Source organism: Phascolarctos cinereus, unplaced genomic scaffold (genome assembly GCF_003287225.1).
Source record: "Phascolarctos cinereus isolate Bilbo 61053 unplaced genomic scaffold, phaCin_HiC Scaffold_1;HRSCAF=81, whole genome shotgun sequence".
Classification (NCBI taxonomy): Eukaryota; Metazoa; Chordata; class Mammalia; order Diprotodontia; family Phascolarctidae; genus Phascolarctos; species Phascolarctos cinereus.
In genome coordinates, this window is record NW_027555514.1 from 211,543,233 (window position 1) to 211,564,478 (window position 21,246).

Consider the following 21,246-nt stretch of genomic DNA (forward strand, 5'->3'; position numbering starts at 1 on the left):
TCCTTCCCTTGTGGTGATGAAAGTGTAAGGACCCAGAGAGACGGAAGGTACTTCCACAACTGGCCATGTTGGCCACAAATGCCAATGAAAAACATGCTGTTTTTCTTTCTTTCTTTTTTTTGGTGAGGCAACTGCGGTTAAGTGACTTGCCCAGGGTCCCACCGCTTGTAAGTATCAAGTGTCTGAGGCCAGACTGGAACTCGGGTCTTCCTGACTCCAAGACTAGAGCTCTATCCACTGTGCCACCTAGCTGCCCTTGTTTTTCTTATCACAATTCTGATTTGCCGTCAGCAGCAAAGCATGTACTTACTTCAGCTGTCAATACAGCAAATGCTGAGGTTAGGAATGCACTCAATGGAGAAGTGCATCCACACATGGATGATACCTGAACCCTGGGTTTTGAAAGCACATGGCAGGAAAACCCAGCAGCTTATCAGTGTGAGAGTGGGAAAAGTTAAGCAGGTAGGTAGCCTGGCCATTGGTCATAAGCAAGCAGAGATAATTTGAGTCCGGGGTCTCTAGGTTCATCCTCTGTACCTTGGGTTTATCATCCCTCTTTCCCCACTTGATCCTTCTCCCTAGTACCTCTTTTTGTCCAGTGCAGGGCCCCATTGGCAGTAAGGCTGCTGGTCCCTCTTCAGCACTCAGGAGTGTGGTGGCTAGCGGCTCTGACACTGTCTGCAGTGGATGTAATGGGAGCTGAAAAGAAAGAGGGAGGGTCAGTAGAAATCCCCTCCAGAAAGCCCTGTGCTTACCCTACACCAAATACATGGAAATGTTCACCTTCCCCAACTCTCAACAAGAAACAACAAAAATAAGGCCTTTTCTATTCCCAAAGTCTGATATACCCTTCAGATATTAGGTAGGAATGCTTGGCTCTCATCACCAAGGCCTGGTCCTATGTAACATTAAGATGAAAGTACTTCTTTTTTTAATTTTTTTTAGGCAATTGGGGTTAAGTGACTTGCCCAGGGTCACAGAGCTAGTAAGTGTCAAGTGTTTGGTCTGGGGCCAGATTTGAACTCAGGTCCTCTTGACTTCAGGGCCGGTGCTCTATCCACTGTGCCACCTAGCTGCCCCTATGAAAGTACTTCTGAGGGACTTGTTCTGAAGCTAGCAGCTGCCAGCACCAAGCAGTAGGAAGTCCATTCTATCCCTAATTTAATTAACCTTGACTTCTGAATCTTCAAATCTTCAAGGTGAGATCCCAAAGTCCCAGGGGCCCGTGGTAACACAGGCATGCCATTCAATAAGGAGCCTTGGAATAGGAAGGGCCGCCTTATCTGAAACCTAATTCATCTTGGACAAACTGCTTAACCAGTCTGGGCCTCAGTTTCCCTACCTAAAAACAGGAGATGTAGAATGACAGAATTTCAAGAGTTGTAAAAGGATCTCAAAATCACCTTGTTCAATACCTGTCCAAATCATAAATCTTGACTGTAACATCACTGACAAATAAACATTCAGTCTCAGCTAAACACTAAGGATACGGAGGCCTAGTTCTCTCCAAGGCAACTGATTCCATTTTGTAACAGCTCTAATTATTAGGAAATTTTCCTTACGCTGAGCCAAAATCTCCCTCCCTTAAACTAATGGTGCTAGTTCTGCTCTCTGTAATTAAACAGAACATATTTAATCCCTCTTCTACATGAAGACCATTCAATTTAATGCCATTTCAAGTCTCAGAAGTTTAACAACCCTTCCTACATTGCACATCTTCTCTTCCCCAGGCTTCACCAAACCAGTTCCTTTCAACTGGTCCCTAAGTAGCACGGTTTCCAGAGACCTGACTATTCAGTCCACCTTCTTCTTTTGGACATGCTCCATCCAGTTTGTCCCTTCTAAAATGCGGTGCCCAGAACTGAACCCAGCGCTTCAGATGTGGCCTGACAAGGACAGACTCTTATTTTAGACACTTTGTCAACTCATTATCACGTGAGCTCTTCTAGACACACTGAACTTTCAGTCCCTAAAATTGTCAGATCTACTTCATGTGAATTACTTCTTAACCATTTCCCATAGGAAAACACAGATTTAGAATCAGAAGGGACCTGGTCAAGGAGTTCCTGCTTCCTGCTTTTACTGGCCCAAGGTCAACCAGCTAATAAATATCAGAGGGGGGGATTTGAACCCCATTTTACAGTTGAAGAAACTGAGACATACAGAGGTTAAGTGACTTGCCCAGGGTCACTTAACCGTCAGTACTTTACTGAAACCAATCATTTGACATTTATTAAGTACCTACTCTGTGCCAGGCACTGTGCTAAGTAATGAATATACAAAATGAGCCAAAAGACAGTCTGTGCCCTCAAGAAGCTTACAATCTAATGAAGATCTATATGTGAGCTACTGAATTATATTAATTATGTCAATTATATCAATACTGACATTCTTGTTATAAATGAAACCAAAGACAAAAGGAAGTTGCAGCTAAATTGAAAGATGACTCACAGGTCCTCCCCTCCCTAAAGGTTCAAATAAAGAGGAGGGAGTTGGCTTTATGCAGTACTCAGAAGACAAAAAGACAACAAACAAACATTTCTATCAGATACTTTGTTATCTCTTTTCACAAATGCAGACCTGAAAGAATGAACAACATTTATTTAGTGCTCACTATGTGCAAAGCACTTGTGGGTACAAATAGAAAAATAAGATAGTCCCTGCTCCACAAGAGCTCACATTTCAATGGGGAAGACAACAGCACATATAGGAAAGGCTTCCCTTTTTCTCTTAAAAACATATTAAAGATAATAAAAAAAAATTATTTCTCCAGTGAAGACCTTTCCAGAGTACTTAGTCAAACTTATGGAGAAACAATGCCCCGGTACTAAAAATCCTTCCTCCCTTTAATCACTTGAGAGGAAACTGGGTCAAAGTTTAAGAAGACACTCTAAGCTCCCAAAAAATGAATTAGATGGTAAGTAGACTTAACAGCAGAATAATTTATCTATCTTTACCCCCAACTGGACCAAACACTTCAAGAAAATGACTCTCCAGGATGCACATTTTAAGTTACTATTGTTCTATTTAATTAGTTAGAGCCTGTTAACTAAACTCTGAACCCTTACTTAATCCTGATTGTGGAATTTTGTCTTTGTTTCCCAATAGTACATAATGTAGGAAGACCTTGGGGGAAGGGGAGGTTTTTAATTAACAGGGAGATGACTGTTATTTTGACATTTCACCTTAAGCAATAATGCTTGTAAATATAAAATAGTATGAATAAATTTGTTTATGACAGACTTCTTTTTTTCTGCACCACGTTTGAGACCTATACATATGTAAAATGACTGCCATGAAGAGAACTGTATAACTTATGCACCAACGTCTGCAGCAAAGGAGAAGGGAGGCAGAAAAATTCTGCAGGATAATGCTTTCCAAATGAAATAAACATCTTAAACACTTTAATATTTGGTGACTTCAGTGTAAAGATGGGCATAGGTGAAGACCCTTAAAAATAGGGCTCAGGCCTAAAAAATGAAAGAAGTCAAAAGCTTATAAACTACATAGAGACCTCACACCTGTGTTAACATAGATACCTTCTTAAAGAAAAGAGATGGGGGCTGCTGGATACCTAAAAATACTGAATAACATCCTCCACACTAAAAATGATTATATTCTAACGGACAAGAAATAGTTAGTGATGGGACTCGTTTCTGAATCAGTGGTACGTGTACAGGCAGAACACAGATTTATTAAGAGCGAAGGTCAAAGCCAATATAAAAGTAGACGAAAGAATATAAATAAGACATGGCTTGCAACTAAAACAACTTTGACCTGGCCCACTTAAAAGCTGTAGATCTATAGTCAGAGAACCTGGTTCTGTTAGCTCTGCAAACATCGAAAAGTCCCTTAATCTTTCTGAGTAACAGTTTTCTCATCCAAAAAATGAGTGGGTTAGACTACATGGCCTGTACGGTCCCTTCTACATCTAAATTTATAATCTATCTAATCAAACTACTTATGCTAGTGAGAAGCAACAGGGAGAAAGGCAAGATTACAGAAAGTTTACACCTGGCAATGGATCCGACTAAGTGAAATCAGCCCATGATCTAGTAAAGAAGGAACTAGGAGAAAGGTAACACACAAGTGAGAAATGTTTTAAGAGATTCATCAAGATTACTATAACAAACTAATCTATCAGCGACAGTGAGGCTGCCATATTTGGACTCTAACATCATGGTCTAGGATGTGATATAAGGAAGAAGTAGAAACAGCCTCAAAGAAACAAAGCGAAGAAAAACCAGGAGGCTGGCCCGAGGATACACAGAAGAGCTCTCCATTCAATGTGACCTTGGGCAAATCTAAGAGTATTAAGGGATCCACTCTCAAAAGTAAGGTTATTTAAAAGAGAGATGATACCAAATGTTTGGGGGGAAAAATCAGTTGTTATTACTATCCAAAAAAAGGAATCAAGAAAATATCAATAACTACTGACCCCTAGGCCTACTTTATCATCCCCACAAAATCTTTAGAAGACTAGTCTGCATATAATAGCCTCAGGGCATGAGAAAGGAACAGGCAAGTTTGCAAAAACATGTTGTATACCAGGCCACATGATTACAGTTACTTAATTTGCTGTTTGTTGATTACTGAAAAATCATCTGATTTGGCAGAGTTGAAAAAGGCTCTACTCCAACAAGCTATCTCCCATGCATATGTTAAATAAAGTTATATAGAACTTGGCCGGCCCTCTGATAATGCACCAATAGGAAATAAGTAAATATCACACAGGGCATAGAAAGTGGAGCTATAGGCTCAGCAAAGGTGTTTGCCACTGTCACAGAAGTCCAGTTCAGAGTCCAAATGAAGAGGAACTTCTCCTATAGTTGGCAAAGTTCTTCAGAAGCAACTGTTTGTAAGTGACATTACATTTATTTCATCGAGCTCTGGAATACTGCAGAATACATTTCCTAAATGAGAACTTTAATCTTTCAAGAGGTTGGTTTAACTCTCCAATGTAGGGAAAACAAATAAAACAAATGCATGAAGAATGCCTATTTTCCAGATGGCTGTAGCCTGCTATTGAGCTAACTACCCATCGAGCTGGTCCCTCAGTATTCTTGGACAGACACTGAAGATAGTGAACTGGTCCCACAACTGAAAAAGGGGCAGACTGCAAACTGGATTGCCTGGGAAATTTCAGTGCTTCTTTCCAAGCCAGAGGTAATTTCTTTTAATGCCAATGTTTTTCCAGGAATGCTACAGGGCTGTAATACATGTAATACCAATCACGAAAGAGTTAAAGTCATTTAAAAGGCAATGGGCATGGGCCAGCAGATTACCAACCAAAAATTACACAAGAGAAATGGTGTAAAAGATATTAAAAAAACCCACAACACTGATAGAAAAGTAAAAAGTAAAATGAGAGTGAGAGATAACTGATAGTTCATATGCTCTACTAGCACCCTTTAAGGAGGATAGTGTTGAGAACTACAAAGCATTAGAGTACATGAAGTTTTGATCTGCAATCCCAGGAGGGTGAGATCACACCTTCATCAAAGTACTACTGTTTTATGATTATCCATCCTTTCCTGTCCATGAGATAGTACCTTCCTCACCATCACTCAGAGGACAAACTAGGAGTTTTTGGTTAAAAACAGGAGAGTGAATGGCCCTTTTGTCACAGGTGACAGCCACTGCAATCTGTGTATGTATCTCTCTGCACTCTAAACCCAAATAAAAATGATTTTTAAAAATATTCTGTTCCCCTGTGCTCAGAGCGCTATAAAAATGTGCATACCCTTTGATCCAGCAATAGCACTTTTAGGGTTATATCCCAAAGAGACCAAACAAATGGGAAAAGGACCCACATGTACAAAAATATTCACAGCAGCTCTTTTTGTGGTGGCAAAGAATTGGAAATTGAGAGGATGCCCATCAATTGGGGAATGGCTGAGCAAGCTGTGGCATATGAGTGTAATGGAATACTATTGGGCTATAAGAAATGATGAACAGGCTGACTTCAGAAAAACCTGGAAAGACTTATATGGTCTGATGGGGAGTGAAGTGAGCAGAACCAAGAGGACTTTGTACACAATTACAGCCACGTTATGCAATGACTAATATTGTTAAACTGAACCCTTCTCAGCATTACAAGGATCTAAGACATCTCCAGAGGCCTTGGGATGGAAAATGCTGTCCACATCCAAAGAAAGAACTATGGAAGTCGAATCACTATCACTTATTTTTACCTTCTATTGAGTTTTGTTTCATCTTTCTGGTGGTTCCTCCTATTGGTTTTAATTTTTACTTACAACTTCACTAATGTGAAAATATGTTTGATGGGTATGTAAATGTAAAGCCTATGTCAGATTGTGTGCCGTCTTGGGAAGGGTAGGGGGAGGAAGGGGGAGAAAAATTTTCAACTCAAAAGCATGTGGAAGTGATTGTTGATAAATCAAAATAAATTAATAAAATTTAAAAAAAATTCTGTTCCCTTCTCATGAGCAAATAGAAAAGTTGACTGTAATAACGAAGACATAGTGGACATCTAAATTCAATCCAACTAGCATTTATTAAGCACTTACTAGGTGTAGAACACTGCACTAGGTGCCAGGTGCCATGTGCCACTGAGATACTCAATCCCCAAATGGATCTGTGATCTCATCTATTTTGAATATTCTCTCCAGGAATGCAGATTGCAGTCTGTTTATATCCTCTCAAGAGTAATCCATAGAGGGTCTACCCATATTAGGGGCCCTCCTTACTTTCACCTGACATTGTGAGTTTATCAGTGGCTGTCCACCTGGCTCTTCGTAAAGGGTGGCAGAGAGGGCACCATAGAGGCAGCTAGGTGGCATTGTAGATAGAGTACTGGATGTGGAGTCAGGAAAACCTAAGTTCAAATCCCAGTTCAGACACTTACTAGCTGTGTGATCCCGGGCAAATCACTTAATCTCTGTTTGCTTCAGTTTCCTTCTCTGTAAAATGGGGATAATAACAGCACCTACCTCCCAGGTTGTTGCGAGGATCAAATGAGTTAATATAAGACTTAGCACAGTGCTTGGCATATGGTAGGTACTATATATCAGTTATCATGATCATTATTACTCCTTGCCTTCACCAGGTGACCAGCCTACTTTCTCTCCCTATCACTTGTACTCCTGTTCTTTGATGTCCTTTATTTATTTAGTTGATATTCTCAAAACCAGCACAAAACTACCATGAACCTCTTCAACACCTATTTCATGATATTAACTTTAATTCTTTAGAGACAGTGTTAGTCCACAGCTCACCATACAGAAACACTAGTAGAATGCTGGTATTAAAAAGATGAGCTCCTTTCCATAGGAAGCTTGGGATTTTTAAAGACCTTTGTAGTTTCCTGAAGGCAAACTAGCCTCGTCTCTTGTCCAACTCTATTCTAAACTTGCTGTCCATTCATACTGTCTATCCCAGATCTACAGATTTTCTGCCCAAAATGCATGTCATATTTTGGGCGACAGAGATTTGCCTTCCACCAAGGGGTTCTTCCTGTGTAAAGAGTCAGGCCAAACATGGGCAGTTATAGATTTCTTTCAAGAGGCTCCCAAAGTTCTAGGGCTTGATGCAAACCAAAGCATCTGGAGGGACCTCACCCCCTGCTAGGGATCCCTCTTCTACTCAGGACTCTGTGCTGGTTCTAATCTACTACAGTGGTGAACATCTATCTCCCCCCTTTTACACTGCTACTGATGTTCATGAAAGTTGGACAAGATATCTTTCAAGGGATCTTGTATAGCTGATGTATGGATGAAAGCCACTTTATTGGAAGACAACCTTTAAGGTACTTCCCAAATCAAATAGTTTTTTCTAGTAAAACAATATAGACATTTTGGAGCTTGTATTCTCTTTACATCTTTCGTTCAACTGTGAAATGATAAAGATATGGCCCATTTCTGAATATCACTTGCAAAAGCCTACCTGTTTCCTGACCTCATGGAAGCTGCTTTCAATTTGTGTATAGATGAGTCTCACAGAGATTTTGTAAAGATGGGAAAATATGCATTTAGGTTGTAGTGGCTGATATTCTCTCAATTGCCTTTTTTGGGTATTACAGAATCAGAATTCCAGAGTTCAAAGAGACCTCACTGACCATTTAATGTAACCCAGAGGAAAGGAATCCCCACTATAACAACCTGACAAGTGGGTGTCCAAATTCTCTTCGAAGATCTCCCAGGCGGGGCACCTGCTAACTCTTAAACTAACCCATTCCACTTCTGAATACCTCTAATTGGTAGGAAGTTTAAATAATAAGGTACCAGGTTTTTTTTCCTGCCTTTGGCTTCTTTCCTTCCTTCATGCTTCATCACACTCACCATGGCATTTCCTCCGGCTCGAATCTCCTTTACATGTACTTGGCTCTGATTCAGTTGCTTTTCCTGTCTTTGTTCTCTTTAATGCTACTTCTACTTCCCCAAGAGCAAAGCTGGGACATGGTGTTGGTGGTAACTCCATTTGCCCTTGATGGTGAAAATGGGTTTCTCTCTATAATCACTTTTAAAAGATAATTTCCACTTTTCTTCTGTTTATTGTACTCCTTTCATTTTAACACTTAAATGTCCTAGGGATGACTTCATTGGCTGTAATTATCATCCCCATTTTATGGTTGAGGAAACTGAGGCAGCCAGAGGCTAAGTGCCCAGAATCACAGTGCCTAGTACAACGTAAGCGCTTAATAAATGTTTGCTGCCTGGCATTGCCTAAATCTGATCCTTCGGTCTGTCATCTAGCTCCATCTAAACAGATACAAATTTTACATAAGACCAGGTGCCTTCTTCTCACGTTAGGCCTCGATTTCTTCATACGAAACAAGAGGGGATGGGCTAGATCCGATCTAAGGTCCTTTCCAGTTCTTAGTAATCCTAAAAAAAACCTCAAACAACCCAAAAAAGGAAACATTTTCCTTTGATCCTGATGCATCCTCAAGCTAAGCTTTCTTCCCCTTCATTGCTAAACTTCTAAAAAGTATTCCCATGAGCTGATACAAAGTGAAACAAGAAGAAACAGGAAAACAATATACACATACCATCTGCAAATGCTCATTCCCTCAATTTCCTTTTCTAGCCTGATTACTGTAAGTTAGCATTTCTATAACTATGCCAAATGAAAATCCTGACAACGGACATCCTTGCCTTACTCCTAAATCTTACTGGAAAGGCCTCCAATATTTCTTCATTACAGACAATGTAGTTCATTATTTTAGACACATCACTTACCATATTAATAAAAATTATAATATTCTTATACTCTTTAATGTTCTTAACATAAAGAGGTGCTATGCTTTGTAAAAAGCCTTTTTTGTACCTGTTGATATCATTTATGATTTTTGGTTTTTTTGTTATTCGAAATAATCTATCATGTTTACAGTTTTCCTAATGCTGAACCAGCCTGAATTCCTGTTAAAAATCCAACCTGGTTTTACTGTTTAATCAAACAATTTATGTAATATTAGACTCATTCTTTGAATTGCCGGGCATTCAGTTTTGAATGTTTGCTGTTCTTTCCATTTACACTGCCGTAATGATTGTGTATGATGTTTTTCCTGGTTCTACTTACTTTGTATTGCTTCCTATAAATCTTCCCAAAGTTGCTCTGTATTCATTATACTCATTGTTTCTTACAAAGCAATAATCTTTCCATTACACTCTTTGTATCATGTACCACTTAGCCATGACCAAATCCATGTGCATCTGACTTGTTTCTAATTTCTTATTACTACAAAAAGTGCTGTTTTAAATACGCTGGTATATTGTGTGGGTGTTTTTTATCATTTACCTCTTTAAGGTAGATAGCTAGCAAATTTCTGGGTATAGATATTTCATTCATTTAGCATAGATCCAAACTGCTTTCCAGAGGAGCTGGATCCATTCATAGCTTCATTAGTATCCTAGGATACCTGTCTTTTCACATCCCTAGGGCCTGGAATACAGAACGTACTTAATAAAAGGCTTGTTCAACTGAATGAAGCATTTGGTGGGTTCCACAGTTCTCTTCAATCCTCTCTGCCACATAAAGGCTATGGGTACTCCTCATCATGCTTTCTTTTCAGATGCTGTGAAGAGGCCAGATCACTGGCAGCAGCAAGGCCTCTTCTAAAAACCAGAGGTAGCTGCTTTCCAGGCTCCAGGAGGGAACGAGAACTTTCTCCCTGTTGATAAGAAGTCAAGCTTTTCTAGATGAGGGAAGACAAGGCCAATATGCTGAGGATCTCCCAGGCAGCTCTCACCACGTCTTAGATTCTCTAATCTACTGGGGCTGGGTGGGTTCTTCCAAACCTCCAACTTTGCAAATTCTTTGTTGGCTCATAGATCCTGGGAATATGGATGGAGACAGTCCCCATCTCTGATGTTCTTGGAAAAGGGCGATCATTACGGGGGTGTGGGTGGGCAGGAAGCCAGATTTTTTTCTGAACGAAAGGAAAGACAAGACAGCCAACCTCACCTGCGGAAGAGAACCTGCTGAAAGTTGTAATTTCTGCTGAAAGAGAGTGCTCAATGTCTGGTTCTGCCGTTCCAAGTCATATACCCTCCTCTTCAATTTGATGCATTCTTCCCGTAAGTCCTTCCGCATCCAAGGGCAGAGGTTAGAGTGGGAGGGAAAAGGAGACAGAATTAGCACAGATGCACATTTTTTTCTTCTTTAGAGCCTCAGAAGGGATTCCTGAATAAGCCCACTGGCTGGTTCAGCCCCAGACTGCCTCTGAAAGAGACAATGGGGTTAAGCAGAACAAGGGCAGGTTGTCTTTTTTTTTTTTACTCTCAGGTTAAAGGTGTCCCCATCACTCAGAAATTAATCTAAACTCTTTTAAAGTCTATTTACATTTTCAGTAATAGTAACTCATGGGAGTAAATATTAAGTTCCATCAAGTTTACTATAGGGTGAAGAAACTAAGTTTGCTTCAAGGAACTTTCCCCTCCCCCTGCAAGAGCTTCCCCTTCTTCTTTCAAGTTTCTGGATCCTGGGTTGGTAACCCAAGGGCTCAATCTCAGCAAAAGTACAGAACTTTTCTACTTCTATGGGATACAGACATTCAGGACAGAGAAAGAACTAAGGATCACAGTCATCTCTAAGCCGTAATCTTTAAGTCACCTGTAATCATCAAGCTTTTTTCGTATTTTCCTGTTTACATCTTGTATACTCAGAATCAGCCTTGTTCTTAGTCTCACCAATGCCACTTGGGACCCCATGTTTAAATTCAAGAAAGCAGAGGGATGCAGCCAAGAACGATTCAGAGGAATCTAGAGTTGCAAGGTATTTTTAAATTATCTACTATAGCACTACTAAGAGCCACAGAACTACAGTTCATCCATCCCAGAATGGGAATGGATTGAATTAGGGGCCAGTGGAAAGGCAATCTGGCCTATATTCCTTTTCCCCTCCCTTTTTTTTCTTTTAATATAAATTTATTTATTTTTAGTTTTCAACATTCCCTTCCACAAGTTTTTGAGTTCCAAATTTTCACCCCATCTCCCCCTCCCCCTACCCCAAGATGTCATGCATTATGAATATCCCTTCCCCTAGTCTGTCCTCTCTTCTATCTCTCTCCCATTCTCTTATCCCCTTCCTCTTCTATTTTCCTGTAGGGCAGGATAGACTTCTGTACCCCATTTCCTATATTTATTTCCCAGTAGCACGTGAAAACATTTTTTTAAATATATGTTTTTAAAACTTTAGGTTTCAAATTTTCTCTCTTCCTCCCTCCCCTCATTGAAAGGCAAGCAACTCAATATAGGTTATACATGTGCAGTTACGCAAAACACATCCATAGTAGATATGTTGTGAAAAACTAACTCTATTTCCCTTAATCCTATCCTGCCCTCCCATTTATTCTATTCTTTCTTTTGACCTGTCTCTCCTCAGAAGTATTTACTTCTGATTAACCCCTTTCCCAATCTGCCCTCCTCTCTATCATCCCCCTGCTCTCTTGTCCCCTTTCCCCCCTATTTTCCTGTAGGGTAAGACAGATTTCCATACCCAACTGAATGTGTATGTTGTTCCCTCCTTAAGCCAAATCCTATGAGAATAAGATTCACTCATTCCCTCTCCTGCTCTATATTCCTGAAAAGCTATTACAGACCTACTCCATTTGTAGCAGAAGGAGCCTTAGTGTCTAGTGGGGTGAAATCATATAGGTAAGTCAGGGGGCTTCCGTGACACTAAGTTCCATAGGAGCTCAGGGCTAAGGGCAGAAAAGGCTAGTTTAAGGGTGTCCAGCCTCTCCAAGCACTTCTGTCTCCTCAGATTTTGTTCATAGGGCTCCATGGCTAAGGAAGTGATGTAGGGAAGAGGCAGAACCAGTCTCTTAGCCCAGGACCAAGGTTACCCCTTACCTTCTGATTCAAAAGAGCCTGTACCACATGGTTGGCAACCTAGGAAACAAAAAGATAAAGAGAGAAACGTCAAACATCATAACCTCATTTTTTTAAAAATAAATTTTTATTGATGATTTTCTTTAATGTCTCCTACTTTTCCCACTGTATCTCTCCCCAACTTCCATCCTTCCAACACATTCAGCAAAACCCACCACACTGAAATGATGATATCTGCAGTTCCCAATTCCATGGTGCTGAGCTTCTGCTAAGAAATGGGGTAAGTATCATCTCATACGTCTCTGGGCCAAGCTTGGTCTTTACAATTTAACCACATTAAGATTTGTCTGTTTTGTTGTTCTTTCCATTTACATGATTCCTATAATTGTGTCTAACAGGCAGTTGGGAATGTGAGTCTGGAAGTCAGGAGGGAGATTTGGGATAGATAAGTAGATCAGAAAATCAACAGAGATGATCATTGAATCCAAGGAGGCTGAGGAGAGAGAGCTAAATGAAACCATATGGGAGGAGAAGAAAAGAGGGCTCAGGACAGAGGCCTGAGGAACATTCACTTCTAGTGGACATGACTTGGATCAACAGTGTCACCATTATTACTTGATATAATTTTAAATAAATATCACTACATAAGATAAGAAAAAGAAATTGAGGGAATAAGCTTTAGTGAAAAGGAAACATTAATTTTTTGTAGATAACAAGATGGTTTATTTAAATTAGACAACTAAAAATGAATAGAAATTATTAATAAGTTTAGTAAAGTAGCAGGTCATAAAATAAACTAAAAACATATTTTACGTATATTATCAACAAAACCTAGCAGGAAGAGAATACTAATTTTTTGTCTGGGCTGTGGCAATATAATAAAAATGATAACACTACCTAAAATTAATTTACAGATTCACTGTCATACCAGGTATCAAACTATTAAATGGTTACTTTATAGAACTAGAAAAAAAAATTCATCTAGAGGATAAAAAAAGTGGGGAAGCAATGGAAGAGGGGTTAGCAGTATCAGATCTCCAACTATACTATAAAACAATAATCATCAAAACTATTTGGTATTAATTTTTTTTAAAAGTTTCAATGGAATAACTATATATACAGCAAAGCAAATAAACATAGTAGTAAAATGTTTGGCAAATCCAAGGACTAATGGGATATAAACTATTTGATAAAAACTGATAAACCCAGAAAGTGGACTGATTAGATTTAGACTAACAGCTCATATCATATTTCACAATAAATGCCAAAGGGATAGAAGACCTGAACATAAAAGGTCATATTTTAAACAAAAATAAAGGAACAGGAAAATACTTTTTACAACTACACAGGGGGAAGAGCTCTTGACAAAATGAGAAATAAAATGGACAATTTTGATCACACAAAATGGATAACTTGTTGCAAAAACAAAACCAATTCAGTCAGAATCTGAAGGAAAACATGAACTAAGAAAAACACGTTTGTAGCAAATTTCTGTGATAAGGCCCAATAGCCATGATATTTAAGGAACTGATAGAAATACACAAACACGAAAGACCTGTGGTTTCAGGTCTGTTTGCAGGAACTCCCAGGTATCTCTGGCCTGGGCCCCTCCTCGCCAGCATCCCAGATCTGGCTCCTCTTTTGGCTTTTGTTTAGTTTACTGGAGTTTGCCCTGGCTTCCCTGTACCTCTCCCTTCCTCCAGAAACTCTAAGCATATTTACCTGTCCCAGAGTTAGCTTTCCTGGTAAACTTTCCTTGTTCTTCCAGTTTGGGGTCATGTTTTCTTATAGTTTTGGACTGGATGGAGTTGATTTCTGGTTCTTTTTGGTTTTCTGCATTAGATTTTCTGGGGACATGTTCTGATATTTTGGGGGTTTCTGCATGGAAGAGCTGGCCTTTAGTACCACCTTTCCCATTGCCATCTTAACTAAAAGTCCTCAGGGTTGTTTTAATCTCTGTTTTAAAATTATTTGGAACATTCATTCTTTCATATAATTATCATCAGTTACAATTCTAAATTCATTTTCTGTCAGACTGCCTTCTAGTCTTCCCAGCCATTCTTGTTAAATAAGAAATTGTTTCTGAGGTAATGTTTTTCTGATGTACCAAAACCATGGGTTACTGAGTTGAATTATTTCATATTTTTCCTGGTCTGGTTGATTGACTCTTCTCTCTTTCAATCAGTACCATATGATTACTACTTTTAATAATAGTCTGAAGTCTGGAAGTACCATTATTCCTTCATTCCAAAATGTATTTTGTTACTTGCCTTGATATTCTAGATCCTTTATTCCTCCAAATAAATTCTGCTATTAACATTTAGTCTACTTGTCTAGATTAAATGAAATATAATACTCATAAAATGCTTAGCACAGTGCCTGCCACACAGCAGTCACCAAATAAATGTTTCTCCACTCCTACCCACCCCCCTGCCCATAAAATATCCCTTTGTAGCCTGAATAGTATAATAATCTATAAATTAATTTCAGTAGTGTAGTCATTTTTATTCTACCGGCCCTCAGTTATGAGTAGTGAACATCCTTCCAATTATTTATATTGTTCCTTAAGAAGCCTTTAGTAATTGTAGTTAAAACACATATTGAGTTTGCTTTTATAGATGGATTCCCAAAAACTTTGTACATTTTGGTTATTTTTGTTTTTGTGGTTGAGTTGTGTCCAACTCTCCGTGACCCTATTTGGAGTTTCCTTGGCAAAGGTATTGGAGTGATTTGCCATTTCTTTCTCCAGCTCATTTTACAGATGAGGATACTGATGCAAATAAGATTAAGCGATTGCTTAGGGTTCCACACTGGTATGTGTCTGAGGCAGCACTTGAACTCAGGTTTTCATAACTCCTCTAGCCACTATTGCCACCTAGGTGCTAGTTATTTAGAATGGGATTTTTCTTTCTACTATCAACTTCTGGATTTTGTTATTAGTACATACAAATACTATTGATGTTTGTGGCTTATTTTGTAACCTTCAATTTTACTAAAACTATTATCTTACTTAGTTTATTTGCTGATTCCTTACAACTTTTAAGTAAACCATCATGTCATGAGTCAATAGGTATATTTTGTCTTCTGTATCTCTCTTTATACCTTTAATTTTTTTCTCTTAATTTTATTACCTCTAGAATAATAGTGGAGTTCTTATTAGAAAAGCTTCTGGCGTTTCTTCGTTTCTTATAAAGCTAGCCATTGGTTTTAGAAATAATATTTTTTGTTACTTAAGAAATATTTTTATTGCTACCCTATTCTTATATTGCCTACATTTCTCCTTATACCCCTTTCTTTACCTCCTTCCAAAGAGTCATTCCTTACATCAAAGAATTTATTTTTGAAGAGGAAAACAAAACAATCAAAACCAATCAAACATTAAAAAAAATCTAATGCTATATCCAGTGTTCCACATCTGTGGAATCCCAACTGTGCAAGGGAACCTGGGGGTATGTTTCTTATTTCTTCTTTGAGGCCAAACTTGTTCTTTGAAGAGCATTTATTAAGTGTTTATTACGTGCCAGGCTCTGTGCTCAGTGCTTTACAAATATTATCTCATTTGATCCTCACAACAACCCTGGGAGTAAGGTGCTATTATCCCCATTTTACAATTGAGGAAACTAAGGTAGACAGAGGTTAAATGACTTGCCCAGGACCACATAGCTACCAACTGTTTCAGGCCAGATTTGAACTCAGCCATAGGGCTCTATCCATTGTCCCATTTAGCTGCCTCTTTGTACTTTTTGCAACATTCAGTTTCCAATTGCTTTTGTGATTGTTCTCTCTATTTACCTTCCTGCAGTCATTGTGTTTTCCTCGATCTACTTACTTCACTTTCCATCAGTTCATTTAAACTTCTCCAGGCTTCTCTGTATTGTTTGTGGTTTCATACAACACAGTAATACTCCATTTCATTTGTGTACCACAATTTGCTTAGCTAATTTGTGGTATAGTCAAATTGATGAACACCCATTTTGTTTCCAGTTTCTTTCTAACATGAAAAGTGTTGCTATAAATATTTGGTATGTATGGAGCCCTTTACTTTGTCGATGACCTTTTTGGGGTATGTGCCCAGCAGCGGAATATCTGAATCAAAGGGTATAGACATTTTTGGTCATTTTATTTGTACATTTAAAACTGTTCCCAGAATGGTCATACTAATTCACAGTGCCACCAACAGTGCTTTAGTGTGTGCCTATATTTATTTTCCAACAATGACTAGTCCCATCTTTCATCATTTTTGCTAATATGTTGGGTGTGAGATGAAATTTCAGGGTTGCTTTGATTTGCATTTGTCTCATTTTTAGTGACTAGCATAATCTTTTCACATGGTTAATTGTTTACAATTCTTTTGAGAACTTTGTCCATACCCTTTGACCACTTCTCTGTTGGTGAATGGATTTTGGACTCATCTATTTGTTAGCTGACTATATATCGTGGACAAAAATCAGTGACAGGTAACACAAAGATTTTTCCCCAGTAAACTGCTTTCCTTCTTATCCTAAGTGTATAATTTTGTTTACAATAAAGCCTTTTCAATTTCATGTAATCAAAATTATCTTTTATCTATTGTAATTGCCTGTAACCTCTCGTTCGGTTAATTCTTGCCTTACTCACAGCTATGAAAGGTATACAATCTGCTTCCCTTCTATTTTTTATGAAGTGGTTTATTATGTTGGTCTAAGCCTTATTTCTGCCAAACTACTTAACAGTTTTCCCAGCAAACAGGGAGTTTTTTTTCCCTTTTTTTCTTTTCTTTTTATCTTCTACTTTTTTTAATATAAATTTATTTTTAGTTTTCAACATTTACTTCCACAAGATTTTGAATTCCATATTTTCACCCCATCTTGCCCCTCCCCCCAACCCAAGATGGCATGCATTCTGAATACCCCTTCCCTAGTCTGCCCTCCCTTCTATCTCTCCCCCTTCTCTTATCCCCTTCCCCTTCTATTTTCCTGTAGGGCAGGATAGATTTCTGTACCTCATTTCCTGTATTTCTTATTTCCCAGTTGCATGTGGAAACATTTTTTTTAAACATTTGTTTTTAAAACTTTGGGTTCCAAATTTTCTCCCTTCCTCCCACCCCACCCACCTTCATTGAAAAGGCAAGCAAGTCAATACAGGCCATACATGTGCAGTTATGCAAAACATTTCCACAGCAGACATATGGTGAAAAACTAACTCTATTTCCCTTAATCCTATCCTGCCCCCCATTTATTCTATTCTTTCTTTTGACCTGTCCCTCCTCAGAAGTACTTCCTTCTGATTACCCCTTTCCCAATCTGCCCTTCTCTCTATCATCCCCCTGTTCTCTTGTTCCCTTCCTCCCCTATTTTCCTGTAGGGTAAGACAGATTTCCATACCCAATTGAGTGTGTATGTTATTCCCTCCTTAAGCCAAATCCTATGAGAATAAGATTTCCTCATTTCCTCCCACCTTCCCGTTTCCCCTTCACTTGAAGAACCTTTTCTTGTTTGTTTTGTGCAAGATAATGTACCCCATTCTACCTCTCCGTTTCTCCTTCTCCTAGTATAATCCTCTCACCCCTTAATTTTATTCTCCAGATATCACCCCTTCATCTTCAACTCACCTTGTGTCCTCTATCTATCTATCTATCTATCTATCTATCTATCTATCTATTATACATATATACATATAATTTTTCCCCTCCCACTACCCTAATACTGACAAAGGTCTCATGAGTTATAAATATCATCTTTCCATGCAGGAATGTAAACAGTTCAGCCTTAATAAGTCTCTTATGATTTCTCTTTCCTGTTTACCTCTTCATGTTCCACTTGAGTCTTGTATTTGAAAGTCAAATTTTCTATTCAGCTCTGGTCTTTTCATCAAGAATGCTTGAAAGTCCTCTATTTCACTGAATGACCATTTTTCCCCTGAAGGATTATACTCAGTTTTGCTGGGTAGGTGATTCTTGGTTGTAATCCTATCTCCTTTGCCCTCTGGAATATTATATTCCATGCCCTCCGGTCCCTTAATGTAGAAGCTGCTAAATCTTGTGTTATCCTGATTGTGTTTCCACAGTACTTGAATTGTTTCTTTCTGGCTGCTTGCAATATTTTCTCCTTGACCTGGGAACTCTGGAATTTGGCTACAATATTCCTAGGAGTTTTCCTTTGGGGATCTCTTTCAGGAGGAGATCTGTGGATTCTTTCAATTTCTATTTTGCCCTCTGGTTCTAAAATATCAGGGCAGTTTTCCTTGATAATTTCTTGAAAGATGATGTCTAGGCTCTTTTTTTGATCATGGCTTTCAGATAGTCCAATAATTTTTAAATTCTCTCTCCTGGATCTATTTTCCAGGTCAGTTGTTTTTCCAATGAGATATTTCACATTGTTTTCTAATTTTTCATTCTTTTGGATTTGTTCTACTGTGTTGTGATTTCTCATAAAGTCACTATCTTCCAATTGCTCTATTCTAATTTTTAAGGAAGTATTTTCTTCAGTAAGCTTTTGGACTTCCTTTTCCATTTGGCCAATTTTGCTTTTTAGGGCATTCTTCTCCTCATTGGCTTTTTGGACCTCTTTTGCCATTTGGGTTAGGCTATTTTTTAAGGTGTTATTTTCTTCAGTATTTTTTTGGGTCTCCTTTAGCAAGCTGTTGACTTGTTTTTCATGATTTTCTTGCATCACTTTCATTTCTCTTCCCAGTTTTTCCTCTACTTCTCTTACTTGCTTCTCAAAATCCCTTTTGAGCTCTCCCAAGGCCTGGGACAGATTCATATTTTTCTTGGAGGCTTTGGATGTGGGAGCTTTGACTTTGTTGTCTTCTTCTGGTTGTATGTTTTCATCTTCTTTGTCACCAAAGTAAGATAATATAGTCTGACTCTTTTTGCGAGGTTTGCTCATGATCCCAGCCAACTACTTGAGTTTTAAACTCTTTAAGGTAAAAGTCTGCTTCCAATGTGGAGAATGTACTGTCCCAAGCTTCGGGGGTTTGTATAGCTGTTTTCAGAGATACATTTAGGGACCTGTAAATTTTCAGTTCTTCCAAGGTGGTATGATAAGGGTCGAGGTGTTTACTCTTTTCCTGGCAAGTCTCATCTGCAACGTAGGAGGTGGTGGACCTGCCCCAGCAGCTGGTGGTGCTGCCCCTGCTGGAGGGGCAGCTCCTGCTAGCACAGCTGCCCCAGCTGAGGATAAGGAGAAAGAGGAAGCAAAAAAAGAAGAATCCGAGAAGTCTGATGATGACATGGGCTTTGGTCTGTTTCACTAAATATTTTTTGTAACATTAAATAAAAAGCTTAACTCAAAAAAAAGAAAAAAAGAACTAGCATAGCTGGCAGGTGCAGCCCTGCCCCAGGACTCAAAGCAGCATGAAAAGGAAGCAAAGTATTACAAGAAAGCTTTATGGGGAGAGATTCTCATGCAGTACAGGGGTGGGTGGTGAGGGAGAATGGACATGGCAGTCTGCACTGGGTGGAATTAGGTACTCAAAGTGGGTTTTTACATGGTTCTTCTCTGAATCAACTAGAACCAGGAATTAGGGGAAGGAGCACCAGAGGAGCTGGCACCTGGGGTCTGGGTCAAGGATCAGGACTAGGGTTAACTCATTCCAACTCTCTGCAGGCAGGAAAAGGGGTGGTGGGCTGCTCACTATTGGTCTTACTCCGACAGGGTGAAAAAAACTAGTTTTTTAAGCCTCCAGGGAAGGCTTCTTTCTCTTGCTGATCGAGGAGGATACTGTTTTCCGTACAAGTGCTATTCCCCCTTTATTCCTACCTTATTAAATCATTTTCCAGGATGCTTTTGTTCTTTCAAATAAACTCTGTTATTATTTTATCTAAAGCTTCCCTTTGGTAGTTTAACTGGTATAGCATTAAACCTGAAAATTAGTTTTAGTAGCATAATTTTTATTAAATTAGTATGGCCCAGCCATTAGTACTGAATATTCTTCTAGCTACTCAATCATTTTCTAATTGAACATAGAATGATTCAAATATTTTATGCATTTCATAGTTATTTTGTATGGGACTTCCCTTTCTTTGTCTTCTGGATTGCATTATTATACAGAAATACAATTTATTTGTATAGGTTTATTTTGTAGGCTGCATTCAGCTTAAGCTATTGTTTCAATGTGTTTTTCCACTGAATCCCTAGGATTTTCATCAGTAAAAAGGTATGGTTTTGTTTCTGTCTTTCTTTTGCCTTCGACTGAATTTTCCTCTCACTCTCATTACTACTGCTCACATTGCTATCAAAGAACCATGCAGAAAGGCAGATATCAGACTTGCTTCACTCTTGTTTACTGGGAAAATTCTGTTGTACATGATGCTTGTTTTTGGTTTTAGATGGATACTTCTTATCATAGTTAAAAAGGACTCTTCTATGCTGATAGTTGGTAGAGTTTTGCAGCATAAAAGAACATTGTGCTTCAAAGGCTTTTTCTGTATCTACTGAAATAATCATATGGTTTGGGAGGTTTTTGTTTTTAATATTATGAATTATATGGATTTCCTCACCCTTGTATCTGTGGTATGAATCTAGCTAACTTGTTCATAATGATGTTGGTGGTGGTGTTTTTTTTTTCTTTAATAAACTGCTGCACTCTTTTTAAATTGCTTTAGTATTTAAAAAAAAACTGCATCAATATTTATCAGTGGTATTGCTTTACAAGTCTTCTCTCTTTACTTTATTCTTCCCTGATTTACAGGGAAGGGCTATACTTGTTTTATCAGTATGGTAGACTACTTTCTCAATTTCTGAGAATAACTTGTGTTTTATAGGTATGAATTATTTGAAGTTTGATAGAATTCTTCTGTAATTCCATGTAGGACAGGGCTGGGTTGTCACCTGCTTTTGTAGTTCCTTTACAGCCAGCTTAGTTTCCTTTTCTGAGCTTGGCTTAAGCATTCTATTTGGTGCTACTGATTTTAAAGATAACCAACTCAATTCTTTTGTCATTTAACTGTGTACAGTATATCCTGATAGCT

The 21,246-nt window shown here is 38.6% G+C and overlaps 1 protein-coding gene across 1 annotated transcript in view; it reads right to left on the reverse strand.

Annotated features, from left to right (window-relative positions):
- The window catches only part of NCKAP5L (NCK associated protein 5 like), a 75,616-nt gene that overhangs the window by 6,891 nt on the left and 47,479 nt on the right, over positions 1-21,246 (reverse strand). The window contains 3 exon segments of the mRNA XM_078156817.1: positions 586-699; positions 10,426-10,545; positions 12,315-12,353. Coding sequence (XP_078012943.1) covers positions 586-699; positions 10,426-10,545; positions 12,315-12,353 — 273 coding nt within the window.